This window comes from Bos taurus, chromosome 6 (genome assembly GCF_002263795.3).
Source record: "Bos taurus isolate L1 Dominette 01449 registration number 42190680 breed Hereford chromosome 6, ARS-UCD2.0, whole genome shotgun sequence".
Taxonomy (NCBI): Eukaryota; Metazoa; Chordata; class Mammalia; order Artiodactyla; family Bovidae; genus Bos; species Bos taurus.
Genome location: NC_037333.1, coordinates 77,619,958 through 77,632,548, shown reverse-complemented (window position 1 = coordinate 77,632,548; position 12,591 = coordinate 77,619,958). Strand labels below are relative to the sequence as shown.

General features: G+C 33.1%; 1 protein-coding gene across 17 annotated transcripts in view; it reads right to left on the bottom strand.

The window, feature by feature from the left end:
* Positions 1-12,591, bottom strand: part of ADGRL3 (adhesion G protein-coupled receptor L3) — a 936,136-nt gene that overhangs the window by 19,898 nt on the left and 903,647 nt on the right. For all 17 annotated transcript variants that reach the window (XM_059887348.1, XM_059887344.1, XM_059887332.1 and 14 more), the window contains 1 exon segment: positions 8,110-8,206. In XM_059887348.1, coding sequence (XP_059743331.1) covers positions 8,110-8,206 — 97 coding nt within the window.

Genomic DNA, 12,591 nt, shown 5'->3' with positions numbered 1-12,591 from the left:
TAATCAGCTCAGCTCTGTTTTTAGATTGAGGCTATTTCAGGAAACATATTGTTTCTATTTTCCTACATCAAGACTAACTCTCTTCCTTCAATCTGTAATATCATCTTAAACCTATCTTGGTTCTCCAGTGATTTTCTGGGGTTGTAAATTACTCTATGAATGTGATGGGTAACTTGTTTTGGTTTTTGAAGAACCCACATCCTTTATAATAATAAGTTATAAGGAAAGCCTATTACAAGATCAAAGGAGTGCCTATCACATAAATACTTACTTTTAAATGGCATGTTGTATATAAGGTTGAACTATATAAAATGAAAGATTCACTATGCAATAAACAGGGGCTTTTGGATACTACAGAATTATTGGCAATGACAATTTAAGTATTTTTTTTTCCTAATAAGACTTTATTTATGCTAAAATATATCCTATTTCCACATTTTAATTTTCCATGTAAATGAACTAGCTTCTATTCACTTTCAGAATAGCAGATATAAATTAATATAATCTATTTCTTAGAAAAAATCTGAACAAGTGATGACTCAATTAACTTTGGATATTATATATTGCATTTATCTTTTATGTTTATAATATAGTAGGACCATTTTTCCAGATGAGAGGTTCAGTCTTGTTTTGTTTTTAGATTTTGAATTAGAAGATGTTTCATAGATTTTTTTCAACTTGAAATTAGCACATGAAACTAATAAGTTTAACTTACAACATTAACACTGCCTAATTGAAATCAACTCAAATAAATTTTCAATTTTTTTCTCAGTATTATTATACTGCCCTCTGAGAGAACACAGTTCAAGGAACATCAAATTCAGGAATATAGAGATGTGGAAAAGTTATATCTTTGGTTCTATTACTAAATTATTATAGGCAGAAGCTATTTACAAGCTTTTTTTTTAACATAATCTTTTCTCTAATCAAAATATTCATCCTTTTACTGAAACACAAGAAATTAAAAATAAAAGAGAAAAGGATTCTACTAATAAAATTTCTTGATATTTTGGGTATTTGAGAACTTCCAGGAAAAAGAATGATCATAAATTCTTGCAACCTAAGTCCTGCAGTTATATTTAAACATATAGTTAAACAGTAATTCTGCATATTCAATATCAAATCATTTTGTAAAAAAATGGTATTGTCAATCCATCTCCCAATTTACTCACAATATCTTACAGTTTCCCTAAGTGAGTAGGATGAATGAATCCATACTAAAGAACTGTGCTTAGAACAAAATAAAGTGAAAGGAAATGAATATTATATCAAGGCAATTAAGAAATAAGGATGTGAATAACTGTGCTTTAAGAACAACTTATTTCCATACAAGGTAATAAAAATCATTCTGAAATACATTCTTGGAAAAGATCTCTAATTCTAATCCTCAGTAAGCTTCCTGAAAAGTTGTCATCATAAGAAAATAATGAAAATTTTTATTGCTGTAAGTAGGGCTCTCTGGTCAGAAAGACCTTGTTTGGAATTTAGATTTTGTACTTTATTAACCACATGATTTTGGACAAGTTACCAAGAAACCCAAGTTCTTCATCGATATAAAGATAATGGATAATAAATAGTGAACAGTGTACAATAAGAAAATGACAGTTACACACAATAATGGAGAAATTTCAAATTTATGAAGGCTAAAAAGGAGCATATTGTGTTCTAGCAGAGAAAAGAACACTAGTAATTTCTGAAGATAAGTTGGAGTATTCATATTTAGTTCTCAAAAAAGATACTGTTCTCTAAAATAAAAAAATTACATCCTCAGCAACTTACACAAAATAGTAGTATTTTAAAACTAATTGGAAATGTTCTATAGCACCATATTTAGAAGTTATCAAGGTATCTCACTGTGGCTTGTTTGGTTTATAACAAAGCAGTATGGGATACTGCTAACTATAAATTAAATATAAAGGGAGAAAGATCATATTCTATAAAAATAAGAAATCTACTCTACATAAATAACCCTCTTTGTGAAGAGATCTTTAAAAATTATAATAATAATAACAATAGTAATAACGCCATTTTTACTATTGTACAGTTGGCTGCAACAGCCTGGATGATTTCAAGGATTCCTAACAAACGGACAAAGTTAAGAGCAAAACATAAGCAGGACTCACTGGGCAAGCATTTTAAAGGTTTTTCTTTTTCAGTTCCTGCTAACAATTTATAGCAAGAACATATGCCCCAGACTGACTAGAGATCAATATTTAATATATCTCATATTGCAATGGGAAGTTCATTCTGAAAGTTACTTGGTCTTCCTTGAGGAATCAAGGAATCAGGTTATTAGTAGCATTGTTACATTATCTATTTGATGCAATATTTCACTTTTAAAATCTGTATCCATTTTGCTTTTGTGTATTGAACTGATTTTCCTAAAACAGGAGATACTCTTATTTTACCATATACTTTCGGAATATTGAAGACACATAGAAAGGAAAAGAAACACAGAAATCACTGTTGCCTCATTAACAATCACAAATATAAAAGTGAAAAATACTAGATATAAATAAAATGGTGAATCTCAAATATAAAATGTGTCCATGCATAGGATACTTACTGCATTTGCACTCATGTCATCATAATACTTATTCATAACAAAGTAATTTGTTATATAGCCCAGTCTGATCTGTTAGCTATGCAAGTTCTCTTAGGCATATAATTAACGGTGTCTACAAATTTCACAAATAGATATCAAATTATAATAGAATCTGGTTAATATTTACAGCCAATGATTTTATAATCCTTCAAAACAGCAAGGCTTTGGGGGCAATAAGACATATCATATGCATGTAAGCCAAATTATACTTACTGACATTAATAAGGTGATGAATGAGTTTGAGTATTCACCCTAGTAGTTTTAATATATATGAATCATTAATTACAGTGAAAGACCACTTATATTTTTCATTTGCATTTTTCTTAAAAATATAAAAATAAAATATGTTTAGTAGCCTAAATTTTAAGGAGACAGCCAGTGATTTCTTGTGAAGTTTCATCTGTCCCAATGACCGATTTCCTGGGAAAGACAATATAGGTTCTGAGAAGACATGAATTTAAAAAGGGAACAAGTCATATTCCTACTCTGCTATGTATCTGGTTATCTAGAGGACCGGTCTACATTGAGCTAGTGTCTCGAAGCCTCTGAAGCACAGGAGGGCTTGGAGGAAAGAGAAGGTTGTGCTTGTTTATACTATCTAAGGTAGGGAGAAAAAATATTTTACATTTATTTCCTCAATGCTAAAATATAGATACAAATCAAAAATAGAAAATGCAACTACATAGGTGTAATTTGCATTTAATTTCTAATTCAAAAGAGACAATTCAGTTTTATTAGTTTATTTCCTTTTGTTAGTGTCAAGGGAAGCACCATACTAGGTAAATTATTTCTTTTACTTGACATTCAGGTAATTACTTCATTCCTCCCACCTATTACTAGAAACTACAAAGTAAAAGAAACCTTTGCAATGAATGATGAATTTTAATATCTGATTACTTGAGAGCATTGGCAAGAATCAGTTTTCAGTTGTTAGAAAATATTAATAAACTTGTGAATACAATAATAATAATAGTACTTATTATGTTCCTGGCATGTTGTAAGCAACTATGATATATTAACTCGATCCTTTCAAGGTCCCTCTGAAGTGGGTACTATTTATATCCGTACTGCAAAGACACTGAAAAGTTCAGCAATTTACTGAAAGTTCCTAGGTTAACACTTCATAATCAAAGCTGCTATGTAAAATACAGCTACATATTAGACAGTCTTCTGCCACATAACACTTAAACTTGGCTTACATAAATACAGCTTTACTGGTCATATCTGCATGAAGAAAAATCTACATTGTGTGGGATGTTGATGGGATGGAGAATGGGAAGTAAGGGAAAATAAAATTCACAGTACTAGCCAAGTCATTGTTCCAGGACAAATGCCTTTTTGGTGGTTCTCCCACTCAAATGGGGCACATTTTTGCAGTCCACAGCTGGGAGGCAGGGAGGCACCTTTTGATAATTCAGACATATTGGTAGCAGCTACCTACCAAACCTTGTTTCTAAATTGAAATTTCTGATGTCAATTCAACTATTAAAAAGAAAATGAAAGCTGTAAATATTATTCATGATGATAGAGCCTAATAAGATCTCATTTCAGAAAATATCACAATTTCTATATATATCTACAAAAAGAGTGGAAACATGTAACAATTATTATAACTGAACTACCAGAGAATTTCTCATCAAATGCTACATATCTGGATCAAACTCAAGTTTGCTAATCTAAATACTCAGAATTCAGTTTGGCCAGTAGAGACTGGGTAGGGGATACAGGTGGGAAACCTAACCTTAGCTACCAATTGTTTCTACTACTATCAGGAGTTCCGAGCTACCAAAAATTTGAATTAGCGTTCCATTGTCCTGGGAGCAGCTTGAGAACTGAGGATGACTTCACGGTATATGCAAATTGTATATATTTAAATGAACAAAGGAACAAGCTGTCCTGTGGGGTTTGTGAAACATGGCTTGATCAGAGTTAGCTTTCTCTGAAACTCTCTGTAAACAACCATCACCTCAGGGCTCTCAAAAAGCTCCTTCTCCCTGTGTATACAGAGGCATGGGTGAAGTTAACTTGATGTTAGTTCTGGGATTTGGGGAATTGGTTTCATGAAATTCTGGATTTGTATGAGTGTGTAGCATTGTGGCAAACAAGTCATCAGAAGAAAAATGTCTGAAAATGTATACTGAGCACTTGGAAAACATCTTCAAAATATAGATATTCCAAGGACAATGTAATGAAAGCTTTTAAAGAGATGAGGTGACCAAATAACAAAATCCCCAAGAGAATGTCTAAGAATGATTTCATAAATTTGAAAATTATCAATAAATCTTCCAAAGTCTTGCTTGATTCCAAGGAGTACAATCCCAATGGTAATCAAATTTATCACATTGAGGATTCTAGACAAATAATCTGATACATAGGATATAACTAGTTTGTTCAAGAACCAACATTAGAGATAATTTGAAAAAATATAAACCATTGAGAAGGATTTATTCACCGCATGGTAGATCTTCTATTCTTAATGAATCCCAAAGATGATAATAATGGTTCTTATTTGGAAGAACAGATGATAAGACATACAGAAATTTAAGATAATTTTCTTTAAATGAATTGGACAGTGGTATGAATAGAAAAGAAATCCTGAATTGAAAATAAGACTAATTTTTAGACAACTTCTTGTAGTTTTCAAAGGTCAGAAGCACTCTAAAGACAAACATAAGAGATTTAAAATATCTAATTTAGAAAGAAAGGAAAATGAAGTTGGAAATTAAAAACTTATAACTGTAAGAAACTAAGAATGAATGGGAAGTTAGAATATATGAAGATGTAAAGATGTAGTGCCTAACATTTTTATTTTAATAATAGAGAATATAATCTTTTGAATACATAGATGTAAATAATTATGTGCTGAGGTGACTGAAGTGTTTATCTGGAAGGGTGAATCTTATATGCCACCTACCTAAATATGATACACACGCCTGAATGCAGGGAAGATAGGACCCTGGGGAACAAGACAAGATTAAAGAAGGAAGTTAAAGACTAGCTTCAGAGATACTATATGAAGAAATAAAATTTTAAAGTACTGCACTCATCTAAGATAAAAAATAATGAGATGAGAACAAAATGAGGAGTTTCTGACTCGGGGGACTAGGAAATTAATACAGGAGATCAGGAAGATCACTATGATGTCTCCCCATTAAAGTCACTGAGTGAAAGGAAGAATATATATCCTGAAGGAAAAGATCACTGCATAGGCATACTTCAAACAAACCATAAAGTCAGTTTTACCCTCTCCCCAAAGTCATCATCAAATAACTTACTGGGTATCACAAGAAATTTTGTATGCTTTCTTCAATAACTTTAAGAAGTATCCTTTAAAACTAAAGATTTTTAAAAACAGATTTAATATATAATCAGACAATATAAAATATTATTATTTTCTTTAAATATATTTTAAATTGACCTAGTCATACATAGCACATATTCCAAGTTGATGAAATTTCTGAGAAGGAACTAAAAAGAGCAAAGCAATCTTACATAGTGCAATTGACCTTAAAATCAAGGTCATAAAAATTATTCATTTAAAATAATTTTTAATAAAGCTACATGCTTTCATGTCAATATAAATCTAGATCACAATGCTAAGCCAAGTAGTTTACATGTTCTCTGTCTTCACAGTAAGCAAATAAATGCTGCATTATTACAATCAAACCTCATCTTTTGTTTAAATAATACATTCTATGCTTTCTGTGATCATTAGATACAAGATACTAACAAAAAATCTTATTAATAAGAATAGCTTTGAATAAAAGAATAGTTTTCTTAAAGGAGCATACTATACATTTTCTTTTTTTTTTAATTTTGTTTTATTTTTAAACTTTACAAATTGTATTAGTTTTGCCAAATATCAAAATGAATCCGCCATACATTTTCAATGTATTATTTCTATATATTATTTAAAGTAAAAAGAAAATCTGTCACTATGAAAGCAATTTATTTCCTAAACTTTGGAGGGATGTGTAGACAATATATTTGCTCTGATTTAGAAAGTGTGTCAAAGAGTTAAGAGTATTCATATTTAAATTTTCATAAAACTAATCATAAAAGTAAACTTAAAAAGAGAACACTTGTGAGATACTATGTAAAATAAACTGAAAAAAAATACAAGAAGGTAATTGTTTTATTTTAATGTATTTTCTTCATATTTGCAAGAATATTTGCACTCACCGTTCTACTTAAGCAAAAGTGTTGTAGAAAATTTAATATCATCACTAGGTTATAGTTACTTTATCACTACCACACATATAAGCATGGAAGTCAATCAAGATTTATACAACATGGATGAATCCCTAAATCAAATTTAACTTAGACACTATTTTTTATAACTTCTTTTATATAAACAAGATGCAACTTATTTGACTGAAAGTAATCAAGAACACCAGTATTTGAATCATTCTTAATCATAAGCCATAATTAGTGAATTAGTTGTTTCTAAGTAGCATTTGATGTAACAAAAAGTAGACAGAAGCAGGTTTAAAGCAAACAATTCTAGTTTGGAGCTAATAAAAATAACAATATTGATCATAAAAAAGTCATGAAAATAACCACCGAATGTATGCATCAAAAAATGTCTCTTTTAGGACAGTCTGATTAAAATGTGCTCATGCCAGCACCATCCCCAAGATAAAACTATGTTCCAAAGATCTCCCAGCACAGACTGTAGTGTACCCCAGCTCTGCACAAACATTGTTTCTACCCATTTTTACTGCAGTCAATTTAATTTTTTTTTTTTTAGTCAATTTAATTTTAATCTCTCTCTCACACACTCACACATACACTTATGATGGGGAAGGGGAGGAGCGGGAGAAAGTGAGAGGGAGAGAGACAGAGGGAATAAGAAAGATCAAGCACAAACAAAATAGTAGTTAAGGGAACACCGTTTTTAAAATCTAAATGATATTCCAGAAAAATTTTAACCAGAAGCATATACACACCGAAAGAATTATTATATACATATATGTATAAAATTTACATATAGTGGGTTTTTCCTTCTGTATCTTTAAATATCCAATATTATCTGAACACATCTTACTGATATTAAGATTAGACAGGATTTTTCCACAAATACACAGGTTGCCTTAAGTATATTAGACAGTATAATTTTACTTCCACAAAGACTAAGAAATTGCTCTATACCTGGGACAATGTGAAACTCTATGATGCTTAGCAGACTATATAGCCACATAATTGCCCATTTTCACAGCTTCCAATGAGGCCTGACAACTCACCAGTTTACAGCAGTGGCAGATGATTAGAGAAAGAAATTTCTCACTTTTTAACTTACTTTCAAAAAAGATCTGAAAATTCAGGATTGAGAAAAGAAGCCTTATGAATAATGGAATACACTGCTACACTCAACCACATTTTATATATTTGCAATATTCCTATCACATGGAACAAAGTCCAGAAGTTGCAAATAAAGAAATGTATTTAGGAACTTCTTAAAGTAATCACAAAAAGAAAAAATATGAAAAATTATTTCTAATTACCTCTGTTGAGTGACGCTGAACTGTTTATATCTCCAGTAATGAAGGAAGACTCTGACTGCTTTCGGACCGTATCATTCCACATTCTACGAATTCGGCTCTGGATGAAGAAAAAGGAAAAAGGAAATAAAATCACTATACAGTGAACCTTTGCACAAGTCACTCTTTTATTTTATTTCTGTAATATAGGCTTATATGAGGCTTTTATTTCTGGCATCTGGCAAATACACAGCTTACACATGCTTGTAGTACAGGAGCATGAGAACATCAGGAACTAAATTAATGATAATCATTGGTTCTTATTAAGTGTATTCTTAAATGCGTATGCCAGAAGTCATTATAACTATTTAAAATAAATGTAATGGTGGTGGTTTAGTAGGTCAGTTGTGTCTGATGCTTCACAACTTTATGGACTGTGCCCACCAGGCTCCTATGTTCATAGAATTTTCCAGGCAAGAACACTGGAGTGGGTTGCCATTTCCTTCTTCTGACCCAGGGATCAAACCTGTGTCTCCTGTATTGCAGGCAGTCTCCTGCATAGCAGGAGGATTCTTTACCAATTGAGCCACCAAGGAAGCCCCAAATGTAATATGATATGCCAATATAAAAGATACATATGATACATGTATAGATACATGGAAGATACATATGAAGATACATAGAAGTGTACTCTAGATAGAATTTAGTAATTTCAATTTCTAAGGTAAAAAAAATTATTTACACTGTAATTTTATGGGAATGTAATGTTTAAATGTGCATTAAAGCTTTAGTAACAAAAATTTTACTTAATTCAGAATTTTATAAGAAGAAATAGTTTGGGATGAAAACAACAAGTATTATTAACATGCTACTAAATTTGGAAAACTCAGCAGTGGCCACAGGACTGGAAGAGGTCAGTTTTCATTCCAATCCCAAAGAAAGGCAATGCCAAAGAATGCTCAAACTACCGCACAATTGCAATCATCTCACACACTAGTAAAGTAATGCTCAAAATTCTCCAAGCCAGGCTTCTGCAATACATGAACCATGAACTTCCTGATGTTCAAGCTGGTTTTAGAAAAGGCAGAGGAACCAGAGATCAAATTGCCAACATCCGCTGGATCATGGAAAAAGCAAGAGAGTTCCAGAAAAACATCTATTTCTGCTTTATTGACTATGCCAAAGCCTTTGACTGTGTAGATCACAAGAAGCACAAGCTGGAGTCAAGATTGCTGGGAGAAATATCAAAAACTTCAGATATGCAGATGACACCACCCTTATGGCAGAAAGTGAAGTGGAACTAAAAAGCCTCTTCATGAAAGTGAAAGAGGAGAGTGAAAAAGTTGGCTTAAAGCTCAACAGTCAGAAAACAAAGATCATGACATCTGGTCCCATCACTTCATGGGAAATAGATGGGGAAACAGTGGAAAAAGTGTCAGACTTTATTTTTTTGAGCTCCAAAATCACTGCAGATGGTGACTGCAGCCATGAAATTAAAAGACACTTACTCCTTGGAAGGAAAGTTATGACCAACCTAGATATCATATTCAAAAGCAGAGACATTACTTTGCCAACAAAAGTCCGTCTAGTCAAGGCTATGGTTTTTCCTGTGGTCATGTATGGATGTGAGAGTTGGACTGTGAAGAAGGCTGAGTGCCGAAGAATTGATGCTTTTGAACTGTGGTGTTGGAGAAGACTCTTGAGAGTCCCTTGGACTGTAAGGAGATCCAACCAGTCCATTCTGAAGGAGATCAGCCCTGGGATTTCTTTGGAGGGAATGATGCTGAAGCTGAAACTCCAGTACTTTGGCCACCTCATGCGAAGAGTTGACTCATTGGAAAAGACTCTGATGCTGGGAGGGATTGGGGGCAGGAGGAGAAGGGGACGACAGAGGATGAGATGGCTGGTTGGCATCACTGACGTGATGGACGTGAGTCTGAATGAACTCCAGGAGTTGGTGATGGACAGGGAGGCCTGGTGTGCTGCGATTCATGGGGTCGCGAAGAGTCACACATGACTGAGCGACTGAACTGAACTGAAACTTAACATTTTCGATACATTTTGTAAGAAGAGCAATGTAATTTTACAGGTTACATACTATCTTGACTTCTCTATCTTTTGAAGGAAACAAAGGAATTCAATTGATCTTTATTCATTTCCATACAGTAGGAAGTTTTATAGAGAACTGAAATTCTTACATCATTATATAAATTCTCAAATTCAATTTTTTAAGTGTCTGATAATTCAAGAAAGATTTTTCCACTCTGGGGGGAGACTTTTTCTGGTTTACTGTTTAGTTACTTTATTAGAGTTAGGGATCAAAAAAGAAATAACAGTCTTGTGAACAGGAAACAAAATATTTTAAGAAGCTTTTCCAAGGATGAAAAAGTTATAATACTAACTAGTATTAACTAGTACTAATGGTGAAACCAAGGCTCACAAAAGGGTTATATTCCAAATATATCTGAACTCAAATAATAGGAGTACCTAATCCTCAAATATTAGACGATTGGTTTTATGAACATTGGGTCATGTTTATCCTTTGGAAATACTATTTTGTTATATAGATCAGAAAATACACATATTACACATACAAAAAAAGCAAAAATAATAAAATACAATAAGAAAACTGATGCATTAAACCTGACACATAAAAAATTTTTCTATTGAAGAATACTTCAAAATTCAAACTGAAATACTTGGAATCAATTTCTCACATTTGTTTTATTGGCTAATTAACTATAAACATATTAATTGGCCTCTTTAATGTAAAAAATACAAAGGGGAAAGGCAAACACAAACATCTTTGCCTTCATGGAGATGTTAGACTAATACATGACAGATTAATCACATATAAATTAACAAAATAAATGCAAAAGTACAATATGTCCACAAATCTCTACAGAAGCATTACTAATTATAGCTGAAAACTGTGAACAATTCAATGCCTATCAATGGTATGATGGACACATAAATCATAGAATAATGTATGGTGATGAAGGGTTTCCCAGGCGGCTCAGTGGGTAAAAAATTCGCTTGTAAGGCAGGAAATGCAGGCAGACACAGGTTCAATCTGGCAGTTGGGAAGATCCCGTGGAGGAAGGTATGGGAACCCATTCCAGTATTCTTGCCTAGAGAATCCCATTGACAGATGAGCCTTGTGGGCAAGAGTCCATGAAGTCACAAAGATCGGACATGACTGAATGGACTGAACACACAGAGTAATGAAAACAAAAGAGCAACAGAGTCACCTGCAGCAACATAATGCCCAAGGAAAGAAGGAAAACATAAAAGAATATGTACTGGATGATTTCATGTGGATAAGTATCAAATACATGCAAAAGAAAAGCTACTGTTAAGATAGTGATTATGTCTTGAGATGACTGATTAAGAAGCATTCAAAGGGTTTCTAAGTTACTGCCAATATTCTAATAATTGATCTGGGGAAGGATAAATCCAAGTGCCATACTTATATATATATGGAATTTAGAAAGATGGTAACGATAACCCTGTATACGAGACAGCAAAAGAGACACTGATGTATAGAACAGGCTTATGGACTCTGTGGGAGAGGGAGAGGGTGGGAAGATTTGGGAGAATGGCATTGAAACATGTGAAATGTCATGTATGAAACGAGATGCCAGTCCAGGTTCAATGCACGATGCTGGATGCTTGGGGCTGGTGCGCTGGGACGGCCCAGGGGGATGGTATGGGGAGGGGGGAGGGAGGAGGGTTCAGGATAGGGAGCATGTGTATACCTGAAATTAAAAAAAAAAAAAAATTTTTTTTAAATTAAAAAAAAATAAAATAAAATAAAATAAAAAGTGCCATACACTTAAATTTTGTGTGGTTTTGTTAATATCTGTTATGATACACAATTAAAATAATTTTTAAGTGCATATAACAAAAGAATATGTCCTTGTCTAGGAAATCTGAAACCAATATGCTACTGGAGATCAGTGGAGAAATAACTCCAGAAAGAATGAAGGGATGGAGCCAAAGTAAACACAATACTCAGTTCTGGATGTGACTGGTGATAGAAGCAAGGTCCGATGCTGTAAAGAGCAATATTGCATAGGAACCTGGAATGTCAGGTCCATGAATCAAGGCAAATTGGAAGTGGTCAAACAAGAGATGGCAAGAGTGAATGTCGATATTCTAGGCATCAGCGAACTAAAATGGATTGGAATGGGTGAATTTAACTCAGATGACCATTATATCTACTACTGCAGGCAGGAATCCCTTAGAAGAAATGAAGTAGCCATCATGCTCAACAAAGGAGTCCGAAATGCAGTACTTGAATGCAATCTCAAAAACGACAGAATGATCTCTGTTCGTTTCCAAGGCAAACCATTGAATATCACAGTAATCCAAGTCTATGCCCCAACCAGTAACGCTGAAGAAGCTGAAGTTGAACGGTTTTATAAAGACCTACAAGACCTTTTAGAACTAACACCCAAAAAAGATGTCCTTTTCATTATAGGGGACTGGAATGCAAAAGTAGGA